General features: G+C 44.8%; 1 protein-coding gene across 6 annotated transcripts in view; it reads right to left on the reverse strand.

Moving 5' to 3' along the window:
* Nucleotides 1-19,003, reverse strand: part of GRK3 (G protein-coupled receptor kinase 3) — a 119,094-nt gene that overhangs the window by 23,643 nt on the left and 76,448 nt on the right. For all 6 annotated transcript variants that reach the window (XM_059140994.1, XM_059140997.1, XM_059140996.1 and 3 more), the window contains 6 exons: nucleotides 18,371-18,462; nucleotides 15,110-15,209; nucleotides 7,922-8,000; nucleotides 6,106-6,236; nucleotides 3,859-3,953; nucleotides 3,025-3,132 (listed from right to left, as the gene is read on the reverse strand). In XM_059140994.1, coding sequence (XP_058996977.1) covers nucleotides 3,025-3,132; nucleotides 3,859-3,953; nucleotides 6,106-6,236; nucleotides 7,922-8,000; nucleotides 15,110-15,209; nucleotides 18,371-18,462 — 605 coding nt within the window. The remainder of the gene's footprint in view (nucleotides 1-3,024; nucleotides 3,133-3,858; nucleotides 3,954-6,105; nucleotides 6,237-7,921; nucleotides 8,001-15,109; nucleotides 15,210-18,370; nucleotides 18,463-19,003) is intronic.

Below are 19,003 nucleotides of genomic sequence, written 5' to 3' on the forward strand. Positions count from 1 at the left end.
AGATGTTTCACAGCAACCCTCACCTTCACCCACCAGATGTCAGAAGTAGCCCTTTCCAAAGCTGTGACAAGCAAAAATGTCTCCAGGTGTTGCCAAGGAGCACCCCTCAGCTTCCATATCTGAGCACCCATTGGAAAAGCACAGCAACCACCACCCACCGATCCACGTAACAACATCATTAGGCCACTTGCTTCCTTCCTGGTCCCAGGCCCACAGGTCCTGGCCTTTTGCCTGTGGATCCCCACCCCTGTCTCCCATCTCCCTCCTCCAGGGCTACAGGCATGATGCTGGGAGCACCTTCTTCTGACAAACAGCCAGCTATGTCTCTCCTCTGCGTAAAAGCCTCCAGTCTCTGGGGCCTCAAGAACAAAGCCCCTGCTCCCCCCACCCCAATGCATAGGCTCTCCCTTCTTGAAAGGCTCTCCCTGTCTCCTCGACCTCCTCTCCCAGCATGACCTCCCTGCCCAGGTCACCACTGAGGAAAGACAAACTGCCCCATATTGTCTGCTCCCCACAGGAAAACATGTTTACTTTGCACCAGTCTTGGAATTGCCAACCCTTTCCAGGCCCCCTTCAAAGAGCATCATCTGTGTGGAGTCAGCTCTGCTCTCCAAGGTCAGTCCTGGGACTCATTTCTGTACCCCCGGGACACTGCAGTCTGCCCTGCTCCTGTGTGTGGACATCTTTACTCTCCTGCGAACTCCTTATGGACGGGACGTGGCTTCCTTCCCCCGCTTCCCTTCCTCTCCCCAGCACATGAAGCACAGTCTCCTGCATATTCTAGCTACTCAGTAAATGCTTACCAGGTCGACTCTAAATCACTTAAATCAAAAAACATTCTCCCTGCCCTTTGGTTTCTGTGTTCTACCCTTTCCTGTGAAAGGTTTCTGAACAAGCAAGGCAGAGAATGGCAGAAGATCACATATCTTAGTGGGAAAGGTTCCTCTAGTCCTGTTTCTATTACACACTGGAAGGTTTCTTTGTATGCCAGTCTCAATAGATGGTCGCCAGACAGTGAGAGGGACCTCACTGCCTGTGAGGCACAACGTAGAACAAAGCTCCTTCAAAGGCCTGAGTGGCTACTGTTGTGTTGAACTGACATCTTCCCCTCCTTAAAGCGCCTGCTCTTGGGAATGGTGCAGTATGAATATAACCCTTTGGGAAGACGGGTCCTCAGCCAGCTGGAGCCAACCATTAGGGCTCCCCTAAGCCATGTACCACCCAGTTCTTCCAACCTTTCCATATGAGCCACAGTTTCTAGATCTTTCACCATTTTCCTCTCAACCCATCTTCAGGAACACCTTCTGGATGTCTTCCTGTCGGCCAACACCCCTCTTGACAGGAGCTGCAGCAAACACAGTGACTCCACTGAGCCCGATCGAGGACCCATGAGGAGTAACTCCCTCCTGATTCAGTACTGGGAAGCTGACCTGTGGCCAGATACAGCTGGGTGCACCTTACTAGCCACCGATCACACTGCTGGCATATCGTTAATAACTACATCTTCAGAACTTCCAAAAAACGGTGTCATGCCCAATCATCCCTGAGTGACATGGTGGGCATTATTATAAACAGACTAGAATCAAACAAAACAAAGACATGAACCAAGCCCTAACTACCTGGCTTGGCAGGTTTCCCAGGGACATTTTACTACTGACTTTCCAATCTTGACTGGATGTAGCTGATGTTTTCGCTGCTGCATGGAGTTTTCTTGTCTCAAAATTCTGGAAGTATGGATTTTGCACCTCTGGCCCCATCTCCTGGGGGGCCAAACAGAGACCCAAAGCATGTCTCTGTGCACTCACCTCTCACAGAGAGCCTCCACCGGGTGGAAGGACGGCTCGCGTGGGAAGTGGTTTTCTCTGGCCTGTCTTGCAGAAACTCTCTCTAATTAGGTCAGCAAGTCTGATGATGGAAATTAGGGCCATCCAGGCTCCACGAATACAGTAACTCAATTAAGGACCAACAGGACCTGACTCTCTGGGCAGTAACACGATTTTGGTTCCCCAGTGAAAACAGTGAGCAGAGAACAACTAGATTACCGGGGTCCTGGGGAAGTGGCCAGAGTGCTGGGAACCTAATTTGAGGGGAAACATGGAATCCAGCCCCTTTGATGAATGTGCTGATTATGGTAAGAAGATGTGGCAGTGCTCAACGAGCCTTCCCAGTGGAAATGCCAAGCGCTCAGCAAACAGCCAGACCCGTGTTCACAACAGAAATAGGAGAAGGAGGGTCTTGACCAGGAAATGTTAACATCAAGTGCTTTTTGTATCCTTGTGGACAAGGATGACCAAAAACATGTTTTCAAAACTTAAGATTTCCATTCCAGTTGGCTGAAAATTTTTAAAATTAATGGGAAAATGTGAACATAATCATTGTTCTCAACATGAGGACATGCTTTGGACAGTGCTTTTATTCCCTAATCCTTTCGTTCTGTTTCACCGTCTTTGGTGGTGATTAAATTAATTAAAAACATGAAATTATGCAGTTTCGTTTTTGTGTTTTACGAAAGGTGAATTAACTTCAGCAGGGTTCAGAATACCTGAGCACTTCTAAAATCCATTCACTTTGGGTCTCAGTCCTTTCTCAAGTCCTTCCCTCAAAACACTTACCATTGGCAAGATATTCATGAGTAACTGACTCCTAATGAGAAAGATTCTCCTACTTTCTTCAATGATCTACATTTTAAAATAACTCTTATGCCCCAAGTAGTGGGGACCTATCCTAAATCACTATCCAAAATATCCTAAATCAATGGGCCCACTTCAAAGCAGTCTTCCTTTAGGTTTAAATGTGCTGACATTCCTACAAGGTATGGAACAAAAATATGAAACTGTGAGCTTTTGCCTAAAAGTTAATGGGAGCAAAGCTCTCGGTTTGAGAAGGCAGGAAGAGCCCTGGTCATCGTCTAGGTTAGCATGTGTGATTTCAAATGATATTAGAGTCTAACACTGTCTAACCGGTCTGGGTTCTGATCTGAGGACAAGCCGCGGTGGCAGTAACAGAAGGATGCGTTTCACTCACCCTCGCAGGAGCTTGAAAAGCATGCAGCCCAGGGAGAACCAGTCGGCACTGCTGTCATACGCTGTCCCCTTCTGCAGGACCTCGGGAGCCATGTACCCATGGGTGCCTCTAGGGAGAAGAAAGGGCACACGCAGTTACCAGAGCACGCCCACCTTACAGAATAGTAACAGCTCAGCCAAGAGGCTCAGATGTCAGTTGTTGAACAGCAGCAACTGTAAACAAAGGGGAGGGGACAATGGGGATTCCACACAACATGATTCATGGAACAAAACAGCCTTTCCTGTCTCAATTCCTATTAGTATAGGAATGAATATAAATAAGTTACAGTATGAGATAAATATGAAAACATGCAAGCTCTGGTCCCGGAGGGAAAATCTGAACCATGTTAGTCTTCCTGCACTACAGCTATGAAGGGGTCTCCTGTTGGTTCCAGAGTTCTTGTGAGGCCATCCAAGGGGTGGGAGTGAGGTTGGGGGAGGCGAAGATAAGTAGGAGCCTAGAGGTGGTGCCCTGGACCTGAAGGGATGGGGATACCCCTCCGGTGTGAACGCCACCTCCATGCTAAGGTCCTGAGCTGGCACATGCTGAGGGTGGGGGCTACTTACTAACACAGCGAGTGACAGACCCCAAGGGGGTAGGGAAGAAGTGGGGGGCACACGCCAACAGGTACAAAAGATGGGAGAAATCCCATGCCCGGTTTTGAGGACTGCGGACTGATCAAAGGGGCCCACTAAGCAAATGAGAGGTTTTCAGGAAGTTGAGAAGATTTGGGAGGACCACCATCGCTGCAGAGAAATAACAGTCAACACTGAACAGAGCTGATGCGCTACTCACACACTCGCATGGGGCTTCTTTTTGGAAAAGTCACAGGCGAGACCGAGATCAGATATCCTGACATGTCCGTGTTCATCCAAGAGAATATTTGCAGGCTGAAGAGAAAGACAAGATGATCTTCAGGAGGTCCCAAACTGTCATCAGCTTTGAGAATTTCTACAACCATAGGCATGTGGTATCTTATCGTTATACCTAAACAGGAACACTGCACTACCACCTCTAAGCTGGGCATGATACTGAAAGTCATACTATCTGTGTTTAATTCCCACAGGAAAGTGGCGATGACAGACACAAAGGAGACTACTCCTGAGATAACGAGACACAAGGCCAGGAGCTTGGCACTTGCAGGGGTGATGGGCATAGTTCATCAGAGTTAAAAAGTACCTCTTTCCCCTGCTGGGAACAGTGGCCCAGCCAGAGCCACGGGCCTCTCCACAAAGGGAGTGAGCCCACCAGCTTCTCGGCTTCTGTGAATGACAAAGCCCTGTGGGAATGAGCCCACGAGGCACAAGACAAAAAGGAATCTCACGAGAATGTACAGCACGGACCTAAGAAATCAACACGTTCCAGAGCACCGCACCAACACCGAGGAGAGGCATTGCTGCTTCTGAGGACAGACTCAGAAACCAGGACCTCACTGGATGACCCAGGATGACTCTGACCACAACTCTGATGAAATGCATCTACTGGCATTAGATTTAGCCGGCATAATAGGGAAAACAAAGCTTCTCTCCTTCATATATACTGAATTACAGTCATCTTAATATTTTTCCGCTGGAGATCAACTATTGTTTTGCTTGAAATAAAAATAAATGGCACGCTATTATAAAGCCGAAGCATGAATAATCATGAGTGAGTAGAATTCAGTTTGAATAGAAATTAAATAATACCACTGCCTACTAAATAGCTTCGAAAACAAAACAAAACAAAACAAAAAAAATACAGCACAAAGATGATTAGAGACCAGTTACAGATCTAAATTAAAATGTATTACAATAGTGCTTCATGGGCCTTCAGCATGTAGTTTATTCCTCTGTAAAACTCACAGGAGGAAGCGAAATTGTCATGAGCCAACCAGTGTCTAATTATTTCTAATTTAACAAAAATACATTTGTTTCTCTTTCATGCTCAGAGGAAAACTAAGGGGAAAATTTTATATAACCTTGCAGAAAGCTTTAAATTTTACAGAGTGTTTTGTAACAAAGTAAGAGGCTCAAAAATAAAATATAATATTTTAAGCTCTTGGGAAGGCAACCTTACAAAGCGAAGACAGCTAATCAAAACAGAGCAGCTCCTGAGAGAAAGGAGCGTAATCTACACATCTTTGTCAGCTACACTGGATTCAATCGAGAAGGAATCTGAAAGAGAAGGCAAACACCTCCCCCCGAGTGTTGTTACCCTGTCGAGAAACTGTCTCTCCTGTCATTTTCCTCCTCATTATTATGTGCACATTTCTGTATTTGCAGGATTAGTTCTACGATTTGTCAAAGTCCCTTTTATCTCTGCTCCTGTCTTCTCACGATGACTGTCACCATGGAGGTACTGAGTAAACTCCTAGCTCCCTTATGAATGCAGAACCCGTGACTGAGCGCCATGGTCTGGAAGGGGGAAACTTGGAATAGACTCACTGCATTTTTTTCCAAGTCCAGAGAGAATAAGAATGGAGAAGCCTAGATACAGCCTTCTGGGGCTCCACAGTTCAGGGACCTAAAAATCTGTTAGCGATTTTGAAGATGGTCCTAAAACAATGTGAAACCCTCAGAATGGCCGTTAGGGGAAGTTCTGCCTCCAACAAGCTAGCGCTCTGGCCACTCTGCATCTTGGTACACCCATGTATAAATCCCGGAAGATGCATGTTCTCTGCTTTTCATCACCATCTATCACCAGTTCTAACACAGAGCCATGGCCAAACCAGTTGCTTAGTGAACATTAAGTGCATGACAATTAATTGTCACACCAGCAATGCCAAGAAACTCCAACCTTGCTTGCCATTAATTCATTACAATTTTTGAGTTAGTGTATGTGCTGCCCCAGGCAGGGGAGCAAGCACTGAGCTAATAGCAACGACTAGGAAGGAAAGGAGTCCCTGCCACAGAGTTTAGAGTCTGGACAGACGGACATCACACAGATGTGACCTCACCAGGGCTGAGGGGAGGGAAATGGCAGGTCCCATGAGAGATAAGAGACTGTCCGGAGACCCAGTGCCACAATACCTACTGTGCAGGTCTGGGAAACAGAGTGCTTTACCTTCAGATCTCTGTAAACCACAAACCGACTGTGCATGTGCTCCAGCCCCAGGATGATTTCCGTGGCATAAAACCGCATCTCCTTCTCTGAAAACACCCCATGTTGTGAAAGGTGGTAGTGCAAATCGCCTCCTGGAACCGGAGATGCAGAGGTTAATACAAACTGGGTCAATTCCCAGGAAACAAAAATTGTTGCCATCCTAAATAGTTAGGACGTGGTTGGAAAAAAAGGCAAATTTTGCTTCTGCTTTGTCTGTATATCTGTCTTGGACTTCTGTAGTTTGACAAAACACTTTAAGGAGTATAGAGGCATCTCAAACATTAGAAGACTTTCATGCAGGGATGGCTAGGACAATATACAACACCGCCATCCCTGTCAGACTGGGAGCCCAGCTCCCAGATGCACCTGCACGGGGTGGGTGGCTAGAGGGCAGCTAGCTTTTCTGCTTTGAGTATTTACATCCTAATAACTGAACCAACCAGGTAATGATCCAGCGGATGGCTTAGCAATGGGCTCCGTGGACAGTAAAGAAGGCAGCACACAGAGCAACAAAATGCTCATACTGATAGATATTTGGGAAATAGACACAGTAAAATCTTAACTGTTGAAACTGGGAGGTGGGTATTGGGGTGTGCCCAGTAAAATTCTTTCCATTTTTGCCCTATGTTTGCAATTCTTCATAATTAAATGTTGAAAAAAGGCAATCATCCTATGGGCTCAAGTTACAGAGACAAACAATGCCATCAACAGGGTAAAGGAATGTTCTTATAAACTGTAAAGGAACAGCCTCTACGGACCCAGAGGAGTTAATGCGTGGCCAACTTTAGGGCCCCTGCTTTGGCTTACATAGCTCCCCTTTCATGCACAAGTGTTCCCATATAACTACTGGCAGATCAAGATATCAAAGATTTCCGGCGTCCCAGAGGCTGCCTGGTGCCCTTCCCTGTCAATGCCTCAGCAACCGCCCTGGTTAGGCCAAGAGGTCTCCTTTCTGACTTCTCACAATCCATTAGCTTTGTCTGTGCTCAGTGTCATGTACGTGTAATCACACAGGAGACATGCTATGGTATCTGGCTTAATAATGGTATTGCCATTATTATGTCTGGAAAATTCCTCCATGTCGTTGAATAGATCTGGTTTTAAATCAAACTCTCAGAACATAACAGAACTTCAAATGAACATCCAAAAACAAAAAAGTAATTCATCTGCTGTACTATACACATTCTATTTCAAACTCTTGTTACTGAAAACACTTTGAATATACACCGTGTCACTCTCTAATACGAGAAAACTATTTTTCTAGCTAGAACTTTCTCTGCATTTGCAGGGTCATCATTCATAGCTTAAAAGATCAATGGCTGGCTGGTCTCGGCTCAGGGTACAGAAGATGCGGCCTGAAGTCATGCTGGCCCACAGCCAGTCCTTCAAAGTTGGTTTCCAAATACACTTCTATCTTTGGCTCATGTTGTTATGAGGCATTTCATTCCTAAAAGTTGAGGGTCAGGAAACAAGCTAATTAAAGATCTAGGCCAGCTGCATTCCAGAAAATGAAGCTTCACTGTGTGTATTTCATGAAAATCTTTTCCAGAAGATGCAACTTCCTGGTGAGAGACTAGGAGGGCCAGAGGGCAATGGCGGTCAACATTTTAAAATGAATTCTGAGGGAAACCTGAGGAGTAGTAAGGTTTCCTTAAACTTCGGGGGAACTCCATGACCTGAAAGACCCAAGCCGCCAGGGAGCTCAGGGCAGCATGCGCTGAGGTGTACGTCCTGGCGAAGTCTTTCCCTGTGTTCGGACTTCCTGAGTGTCACTCACCGTTCATCAGATCCAAGATGAAGCAGAGCTTATCTGGAGTGTGGAAGGCATAGGTCATACAGACAATGAATGGACAGTCCTAGAGAAAAAAAGCAAGAGTTTGTAAGAAAAACAAAAGCTGCCCCGGGAAGCGCATGCTATCTGCTATCAAACACCATCCATAGTTTTCCCTATCCACACTGCTGCCCTGTATGTTGAGCACAGACCCCTCTGTGGTAACCTTAATGGTCCCAGCAAAACAGATCTGATAATGGGACAAAATGCATAGAGACAGAGCACTAAGTGGAAAAGATGAATTCAAAGGTCTCATCTCTCAGATTCACTCATGACCCTTTTATCTGCGTCTTCTTCAAAGGACCCAGATTCTATAGAAAAATATTGCTGTCTTGCTGGTCTTTTTGTTGGTCTACAGTTTTGTTCTCGCTAGTCAAATACCCATGTCAATCTTGGATTCTGACGTTGGAAGAACCATACTACAGTGGGAGGAAATTATCCACTTTATTGTCTTGAAACACTGAGCGAGCATAGAAGGGAATTCAACTGGCTTTTCAAAGAGGAAAAATATACCAGGGTCAGGGAGTGAATAGCTCAATTGTAAAGATGTCAGTTTTCCCACAAGTAATCTAGAGGTTCTCTGCAATTCTAATTAAAATGAAAATCAACAAGCTGATTCCAAAATGTATGTAAAAATATACACAGCTAGAGAAGGAGAGGCATTCTAGAAGAAAACCAAAGCTGGAAAAGTTACATCACCAGGTATCAAGATTTATTATAAAGCAACAGTAAATCAGACAGTGTGGTAGTAACCAAGGACAGACAAACCGACCCACAGAACAAAACAGAGCATCCTGAAATAGAGTCAAGCATAAACGGTCAATCCATTTGTGATAAAATGACACAACAAGGTGGGGGGAAAGAGTGGTCTTTCCAATCACCGGCACTGGAGCAACTGAGTATTTGTACAAGAGGAAGTGAACTGCCACCCCTACCTCCCACCACATATTAAAATCAACTCCAGGTAGTCGAAGATCTAAACAGAAAACAATGAAGCTTCTAGAGGAAAACAAAGTAGAGTATCTTCATGACCTTAGGGTAAGTAAAGATTTCTCAGGCCACAAAAAAGCACTAACAGTAAAAATGTTGCTACACTGGACTTCAATGAAATTAAGAACTTCTGTTCCTCAGAGCATACTTTTAAGAGAGTAAAAAGGCAAGTCACAGGGTAGGAGAAGGTATCTGCAATCCATGAACAAGAAAGGACTGATATTTAGAATATATGAAGAACCCTGGTACACTAATAAAGAAAAAGGCAAACAACCCAACAGAACAATGGCAAAAAAAAAAAAAAAAAAAAAGGCAGCAGTGAATAATAGTAACAATAGTAATTAATTAATTTTTTTTTAAATGGGAACTTGCCATAAGACAGTATCCAATAGCTTCCAAGCCTCTGAACAGATGCTGGACCATAGTGGTCCCAAAGGAAATGTGTTACTGCAATATGTTATCACTAAAACCCACGAGAATGGCTAAAATTAAAAAGACTGACAATACCAAGTGGTTGGAAAGATAGGGCGGGAATGGAATTCCCATGCATGGCTTCTGGGAGCTCACAGTGGTACAGATGCTCTTGCAAACCGGTCCTAGCTGCCAAAGCTGAGCACCGTTGGCAAACCCCATGAGCCAGCATTTCCAGTCCTGGGTTTACTGCTCCCAGCAACCTGGACTGCTGTGCACCAAGGAGAACAGCCTGCGAATCCTCCTCGCAGCACTATTTGCAACAGCCTGACCTGGGAAGTGATCCGGCTATCCATCGATGTTAGGATGGATGCATGCATCATGGTCTGTTTGTGCAGGGGAATACTGGACAGCCACGGCTGGCATGCGTTTTTGCAAGGGGCTGTTTTCCCTTTCTACAGGGTTCATGCAGGCTCGGTCCCGTATTCTTTGTTTATTTTCTATACAATCCCTTAAGAATGTAAGAACCATTCCTGGTTCTTACATGGGCTGTACAGAAACAGAGGCTGCAAGGCAGATGTGGCCCATGGGCCCTGCACAGCTTGCCGGCCTCTGCTATGTAGCCGCGGGACACTCTGCTGCTGCGTGCAATGACTCAGAAGGATCTCACACGCGACACCGGGAGACAGAGGCCAGGCACAGAACATTCAGACAAAGCCCAGACATGGGCAGAGTGAAATTACAGTGTTAGAAATTCAGACAGTGGTTAGCCTGAGTGAGGGGTAGGTGACCGGAAGGGGCATGAGGCTTCTGGAACACGGGTCACTTTCTGTCCCTTGACCAGAGTGCTGGACAGGGAGCGTGTTCCCTTGTGAAACTTCATCAGTGCTAAGCCGGATCTATGACTAGGTTTGTTCAGGCTCTTCATATACAGTGTATACTGGGCACTCACCTAATTCAAATAAAAACTGGCCCCCCCAAAAAAAATCTATATCCACTTTCTTAACAGAAACAAAAAATTATTAAATTCCATAGAAAACATTCAAGTTTCAACAGAATACTCTGCATACTAAATTTGCTTTGTCCAAACCTCTGTTTTAAGGGTAGACCAGTAAAACTGAGTTAATACCTTCCTATACCAGAGATTCGTGAACTTGAATTCAATTTCCATGTATCTTCCGGAGGACATCACTCCAGAACAAGTGACGAATGCCATTTTGTGATCACCTAGTTTGCCTCAAAGCACTGTTTGATGTGGTGTTAGTGACTACTGATTTCAAGCCTGATTTTGCTTTAAATAGGCAAAATAAAAGCGCTTTCCTTTTTCTGTTAAAAGCCATGTGGGCTAAAAAAAAAAAAAAAGAAAGAAAGAAAAAAAAAGCCACACGGCCCTCCTTGGCAGGTTGGGGGTTGCCATCCCTCTCGGAACCACAGGTGGTTCTCGAGAACCACCTTTCTCAGAGCCTGCTGAAAATGGCTCACTCTGCTCCTTCCTTAATGGGCTTCCCCACACACTCCAGTTCCTGAGCTGATGCACTTCAGATGTTGCGTGGAGAGGCTGGTAGACCCAGAGCTTCAGACGGCTAGAGTCCTTCCCAGCTAGGGACAGCAACTGCACGCTCCACCACGGACACAAGTGGACCCTGCCCAGGGGTATTCCTGAACAGGATGGGACAGGATCTTCTAACGGGAGCTCTGACGAAGTAGCGAAAGGTTCACTTAAGATCTTATGTTATGAAGATGGAACATGAACAGTCTGTTGTTCAGAATCATAGGCCGAGGAGGAAGGGCCCTTTAAAAAAAAAAAAATCACCTGGTCTAACTTGTTTATTTTTAAGACAAGGAAACTAAGGCCCTAAAAAGGGGAAATGACTTGCTTGAGGTCACAAAGAAATCTGGTAGGCAGCCAAGATCTCAACCCCATGTCTCCTGACCTCATCCAGTTCTCCGGATGCTGGTTACCAAGGCAGGGTTTCTGTAGCAATGGAAGGGGAAAGCTCAGCTCAAGTGTCAGATCCAGGTGTCTCCACCCTGACCGCAGCCCCTCACCTCTCAAGTGCTGGGCAGACACCACCCTGGGTCTCGTGTGAAGCCCGAATCACAAAGGACCAAATACGGACCAATTCGACAAAACAGGCAGCAATTTAATGACGGTGCACGTAGAGTTCCCAACGTAATCATGGTTAAGATGTTTTGCCTTGATTATCAATTAACGGCAATAAGGACTAGTGGGTCTTCTGGAGGCAGCGAGCAAAGTGGCCTATGTTCTGTAGCGACTCTGTGACACCGTGATCAAATACACCATGAAGTAGTTAAAATTTTCCACCCTGCAGTCAGAGGTAGGCTTCTGTGATCTTCCTGTTGCAAACCTTTTGTTTCCAGCTGCTGTAAGATTTCCTTAAATCCTAAGAGCGGGCCTCAAAAGCTCTTAACGGTTTGGTCTCTCCCCTCTCCAGCTTCAACACGTTCAACTCACGCATCACTTCAGACCCCGGCTTTGCTGGCCTTCCCTGAAGTCCTCAAACCCTCCTGAGGTGCTGGGGACCTAGACGCATGCTAGCATGTCCGGTGACTTCCGAGGGGCATCCGCTGTCACCTCCACCCTGGTAAATGCCTCCTGAGTACTGGGTCCTGTCAGCCGGCTCTGCCATGGGTCCTAATTATCTATACACTTCTGAGGAGCAGGTGACCAGTATCACCTTCTCTCATTCTGTGCAGCTCTAAAGAACAAGGACCAAAGTCATGTTTGGGGGACCCCCGCGTCCTGCAGCAGAATGCCTTGCACGGTCTAGGTCCTCCAATATGGTTCAAGGAGTGAATGAGGAAGATTTCCAAGGACAGAATGGGCCTGTTTCAGGAAGGGGCTAACTGCTCTTTCCCAGGTATGGACATACTTATCCTGGTTCTGAAACTTGAAGATTTCCCTTTTTACTATTCTAGAATTACTGAATCAAACCAGGAACAGTACTTCCCACTGCCTCTTTGAAAGGTCGGGGGAAGGAACACTCCATTTGAAATTGGAAGGAAAACCAAAAAACTTCCAATAAAAAGAAAACTATAACGAGTGACTTCAGTTCAGTTTCATGCCAAAACCAACACCCTGGGAAACCATGCTGATATAGGCTAATCTGAAGTTTAATCTAGTGAGGCCATTTTAAGTGAAAGATCATTTAAAAAAAAGCAAACATAAAACATGGCCTTTGATTAACAAAAGAAAGGAAAGAAGGAAGGAAGGAATTCCAAATAGCTTTATTACAACTCTTTTGGTTAAATTATATATTATTTTTTTAAAGCTTTTATTTTTAAGTAATCTTGACGTGGGGCCCGAACTTAAACCCCAGATTAAGAGCCACATGCTCTCTGACTCAGCCAGCCAAATACCTGTTGGTTCAATTATGTATTGATAAGTAAAACACAAAACAAAACAAAAACCATCAAAATTCCCCCCAAAAACAAAAACAAAAGCCAGGTGTGATTCTTGAAAAAAATTTAAACAGTTCCTGAAAGTTAGCTCAAAAGCAGTAGATCAATATAAGCCCCATTTTTCATTTATTCCCTTAGAGGGTAAGACTGAGGAGGTACTGTATTCCCCTCCACCTGGAAAAAATAGAAATAAAAATGCAACATGAAAGTTCCATGTATATTTTTCTAAAACCAAAAATTTCTTTTTCCATAGGCTTTCTTGAGAATAAATATCCAAGGTGTTGGAGATAACTCATTAAAAATTAATATTTTAATTACCACTTAAAATCTGGAGTAAGTGCACACCCATGTTTGAAATGTAAGACCATGGCATTCCTGACAGACACGAAGAACCAATGCCATTTGAACCGATTCTAATACAGTGTGCATGCTGTTTGGTGTCTATGCCAACTAGCTGAAAACGTGGTCATACACACAGGACAACTCTTGTTTGAAATGCTTAATGTCCATATGGTGGAAGGCAGAGGCACACAGACAGAAATTGTGTATAGCTATGGCATTTTCACTTATTACAATTGAGCTAAATTATGATAATCTTTTACTTTAGTAGCAGATAACCTTCCTAAAACCACTCATGCTAGAATAATATAGAACACAATACAATAAACATAGGTGGAAACAAACAAAAAAACCCACAGGGCCTGTCAGGTGATATTAAGAAAGGAACAACAGGGGTGCCTGGGTGGCTCAGTAGGCTAAGCCTCTGCCTTTGGCTCAGGCCATGTTCTCAGGGTCCTGGGATGGAGCCCTGCATTGGGCTCTCTGCTCAGCGGGGAGCCTGCTTCCTACTCTCTCTCTGCCTACCTCTCTGTCTACTTGTGATCTCTCTCTCTGTGTCAAGTAAATAAATAAAATCTTAAAAAAAAAAAAAGAAAAAAGAAAGAAAGAAAGAAAGGAACAACAGGGGGCGCCAGGGTGGCTCAGTCAGTTGGGTGTCTGACTCTTGATTTCGGCTCATGATCTCCAGGTCCTGGAAAAGACCCCTGTGTCAGCCTCTGCACTCAGCGGGGAGTTTGCTTGAGATTCTCTCTCCCTCTGCCCCTCCCCGTGCTTGTACACACTTCACTCTCTCTCTCTCTCTCTCTCTCTCAAATAAATAAATTAAAATCTTAAAAAAAAAAAAAAAAAAAAAAAAAAGAAACATTAGCCAGGGAGCCCACAGACTGTGTGAAAGAGATCCTCTGATTCACCATTAAAAATCCGATTCCTTCATCCTCTGGGTGAGGTTGACCCTATTTAGAACCCAGCTGGGGTATTTGGAGGCCATGTCCTCCCCAATATATCTCACTGCACCATAAACCTTCTTGTCTGGGTGTTTAACCTTAATTCACATGTGAGGTACTCAGCAGGAGTCGGGCCACTCCACCATCATTTCCTGCCTTCCCTTCGAGACCCCGAGTCCCTGATCTCCCCTGGATGCCAGATGGCAGGATTGCTTATGCACCCCGGCATGCCCAGGCTGGACACTGAGTTTTTATTGGGTGTCTTTATATACCTCTGTTGAAATAAATAAGAGCCAAGGCTTTGCTCATGGGTCATACCATACACTGCAAAAGAAGCCAGAACGGGACACTATTTTGCAAGAAGACACAGGGTAAAAGTTTTGGGCACACACTGAGCTAAAAATGCCAGTTGACAGACAAATACAATGTCCAGCAGGTGGAAACACGGTCTTGGAAATGGAAATGAGCAAAGTGCACAGCAGGTAAAAAAGCAGCAAGAGAGATAGCGATAAAGCCACCGTCTAGTGACTGGGGACAGGCCCAGATGCAATTCAGGCCTGAGTAACCCGTGCTGTTTCAACTCTTGGTTTGTTTATAGAGGACCAGAGCTGCTTTCCTTGCGCTCTTCCCTCTCTAGGTCAGTCTTCCATCTTTCAGTCACTTCTTAACGCGACTCAAGTGATTCTGTCATTGTTGCCATGCTTATTCTGCCCTCTCTGCAAGCACATTCCACGAAAAAGGAAGCCATAAACCCAGCCGCTGAAGGGAGAAGCCGTGGGTGGGGATGATGATGGTCGCTAACACTTCTCGAACTCCCAAATTAAACAGAGATAATATGAGAATTACACACTATTTATATTAACTTAGTGCTGCTCTTCCCTGCTAGAAATTCTAACCCACCCAAGAATTGGCTAGCTGCATAATGTGCTGGAAAAGAATGCCTGTATCTTAAATAAATTATCCTGATATAGAAAACCAACCCACCCATGCATACAGAAACAAGCAGTGCTCAAAACGGAATACTCACCCCTGTGCTCACAAGAGACAACATAATCCTCTCATTTAAGGCTAATGTTTCTCCTTGTTTCATCTTGATCCTCTTCTTATCCAAGCATTTCATTGCATACCTAGAAACAAATGTTATTGAAAAAACTATACTGCAAATATATCTAAGCTGCTTTAAACGATACATGTTGTACAAGGGAAAGTTTCTCAAGATTTGGGAAGTGTCTGAAAGAAGCAAAACGGTATCCAAATGTCATGCAAAGAAAAATTTTTTTTTAATTTTGCATGTATTAAGAAAAAAAGTCAGTGCCCACCCCCCAGCAGGCAGAGCATACTTCCCCATTCCTTAGGTAAGGGCCGCACACAGTGAGCTCCTTTCTAAGAGAAGAGCGCAGAGGAGATGGGACAGGGATGGTCCAGTGGAGGAACGTGACGAACATGACCTCAAGCGAGCGGTCAAGGTCAGCATCAACAGTGATGAGCCATGTTAATGATAGACACACATGATATGATGTGATGAGAACAGGGTTTTGGCGTCTTGCTTCCAAGAGCCCACAGCCCCAGTATAACCCTGAGGAAAGTGAGCCTAACCAGGATATCATTCTACGGTATGCCTGACCGGGACTCCTCAGAGCCGTCCAGGCCATAAAAGACAAGGAAAGTCTGCGGAACTGTCACAGTCTAAAGGAACCTCAGGAGACATGATGACTCAAATAGAACGTGGGATCTGGGGACACGAAGAACCATTGGGTAAAAACGAAGGGAATCCAAATAAAGCAGAGATTTTAGTTAATAATAACGTATTGGTATTAGTTCATTTGTTGTGACCAGTGTAAGACAGGGAGACTGAGGTAGGCCAGGGGAACGCCCTGTGCTTTGTACTTCCTTTCTAAACTGGAAACTATTATAAAAAAAGAAAGAAAACTATTTTCTTTAAAAAAAAATCCAGCAATAATTATGCGGTATTTCTATCATTACATGAATAGACGTTCCAGTCCAATAAGAGCATAAAGTAGAGGGATATAAATAAATTCGGTGAGATAAATTTTGCACTTATCGTTGCTGTCCAGTACTACATATGTGTAGTGTGGGTGAGGGGATATGTGTGCAATACTTAGAATTTAGGAACTGTGGTTTTTAGCAGTGGTCAAGATTTTGCAAGAGTAAAGAGTGCAAGACTAAAAGACTGACAACCAACAAAATGAAAAGGGAAAGCATGTGCTCAAAAAGGCACATTCTAGAAAGCTATTTTATTGATTTGTTTTTAATTTCTTTTTTTTAAGTACTCTCCATACCCAACATGAGGCTCAAACTCAAGATCCCAAGATCAAGAGCCACACACTCTTACCGACAGAGCCAGGCAGGCTCCCCTGATTTGATTTAATCTTCATATTTAAGTTATTATATTTCAAATAATAAAAATAATTAGTATTTTTATATGATAGTTAGTGGAGAAGAAACAGCTAACAATTTAAACTTTTTGAAAACTTTGAAGAAACTCTATTAAGGAAATACAAACCCATTAGCTGGCATTCTCTATAATCACAGGTTGACAACAGCAGGATGATTTTTCAGCAGAAAGCTGAAAGGAAATCTTTACAAGGGTTTCAGGGGCTTTAGAACTCTATGCACGTGATTCTAAATCCCCACTGACGGACGACTTTCTAAGGCCCAAGCATGTAATACAGATGGTTGTCCAGCTGTGACAGGACCCAGAAAATCCATCTGTTTCTAGCTGATCATAACTTACAATGTGAGGACTTAGAGCAAAACAGAGATGGATGGTCAAATCTGCTAATTTTATCTCCTGTTCCAGGAATTCTGTATAACAAATGCACCGATGGAGACATTAATTGCTTAATTACAGGACTGCATATCGGGAACATATGAAAATGAACAGTCAGTGGAATGGAGTAAGTGACAAGCACATCACTTAGGATCAGAGCCCACCGTGGGACTACGGAAGAGGGACGAGAGACCCGGGTACACAGTTCACTGTTTACTAATGTTCACTAATAGTGCTCACTAGTACTGACCATGGAAGAAGCAGTGGTCTGCATGCCTTACAATATATTATCTCATCCACCTCTCACGACAAGGAAGTATTTTCCTGACCCTACAGACCAGGATGCAGAGGCCAGGCGGAGGCACAAACTTCCTGTAAGGTGGCTCTGACCCGGCCGGGGGCCGCCCAGACCCACACTTGGGACCGACGGCCTGTCCTGTCTCTGCAGAGTACCAGACTTCACGTGCCTGAGAGCCAGACACTAAGTTCACCCTGCACGGGCCCCACAATAGGAAGAAGACCAGTGGGCGCACGTCAGTGAAGGTAAACTTCAGCCACTACGTGATAAAAGTCATGCCCACGACCGGACCTGTCTGAAAAGCAGGAGGGTGATTTGTCAAGGCTGTAAGTGCCTGGTCACAGGGAAGACCCAAGCAGAGGCTGAGTGACAACTCTGGGCAGTGCTGGGGTGGCAGGGGGAGGTGGGCACTGAAGTCGGTGACCTGAATTATTCCTCACACCAAGAGTGGGGTTATCAAGCAAGCTGCATGGACGATTCCACTCAGCTACCGTAGCTCTAACATGCCCATCACTTGATCACACTTGGAGTTCAGTGTCTATCAGAACACAGTTTCCCATTCTCCTTTGCTTCCAGATATATGGTCACTTAAACAAACTCCTTCTATATTAAAACAAATAAACAAACAAACACATAACACAAAACCTCCTCCCCCTGCACTCCTTAAGAACTCTACGACCATTAGCCTCCTGGAAGAGGCCCACGCCTGGTCCGTGGGCACGTCACTGACTCAGATCAACCTCCTCCTGTAAGATAAGCAACTAAGACCATGACAGAGCCCCATGACCGTGACCCTTGTGGCAGGTCGGGTGTCCTTCTCACCAGCACTTAATCTCCCCACCTAGGGAGCCGACACCTGGAATGCTTCACCACCCCAAAGTGCACGTGCTAAATCACAGGTGGGTCTAAGCAGTGACCAGACCAGGAGGCTGTGCATAACGCCCCTTTTTGGTCACCTCCAGATCCCAGGCTCCTTCACCCATGGCCTGAACCACAGGGGCTCATGACACACAGTTCCTGGTTAACTTCCCTTTAAGCCCGAGGCACTGGAGGTTCTAGCTGATCTCATTTATAATGCTTAACAAAATACAGCCCCTTTCTTTCTGAAGGAAGGCACTCCAGGAGTGAGACGATGGGTTTCCAAAAATCGATGCAGGCATGTTCTATTGATGCAAGGATAAGACCCACAGAGAGCTTACATTTTTCCAGTGTCTGCTTTCCTGCAACCATACACTTCACCAAATCCTCCTCGTCCAATGATCCTGTGCACGCTGAAATCATTCATGGTCAACTGTGAATTCCAAACACGAAATGGTACAGAGTTGCATTAAAATTATGTTGTTGTTTTCATGTAAGACATAATTATTAAGTAGCAGTTCTGATATAGGGATGTGCCCTCTCCACAACTGACTGCTCTAAGAGATGAGATGTGCAAGGTGGCAAGACTTTCTAGAACCTCCTTCCGCTCTACTCCCAAAATCTACAAAAGGGAGGCAAACGGGCAGACAATAGAGTGGGAGTCAAGTTAGATTGTTTTTCTGATCTCCTAAATGTTAGGTGATTAGAAGTATACCCTGAAGACAAGGGAGTGTGAAATTTCTAGTCAAAATGAGAGTTTCCTTAGCTATTCTGAAGCTGGGAGTTGGGGAACAGCTCAGCAATTTCAGGAATGGTCATGGTAGGAAAGCAAGTCTACATCAAGGGCATCTATGTTTTCATAAGACTGGGCCATATGATCAAAAAACCCAACGGACATGGGCCATGTGAATTTTTCATCGATAACATCACGGAATAGTGAGGACTCATGCTGGGCACGTGAGCATGAAACAAGA

Source organism: Mustela lutreola, chromosome 11 (genome assembly GCF_030435805.1).
Source record: "Mustela lutreola isolate mMusLut2 chromosome 11, mMusLut2.pri, whole genome shotgun sequence".
In the NCBI taxonomy this organism is placed as follows: Eukaryota; Metazoa; Chordata; class Mammalia; order Carnivora; family Mustelidae; genus Mustela; species Mustela lutreola.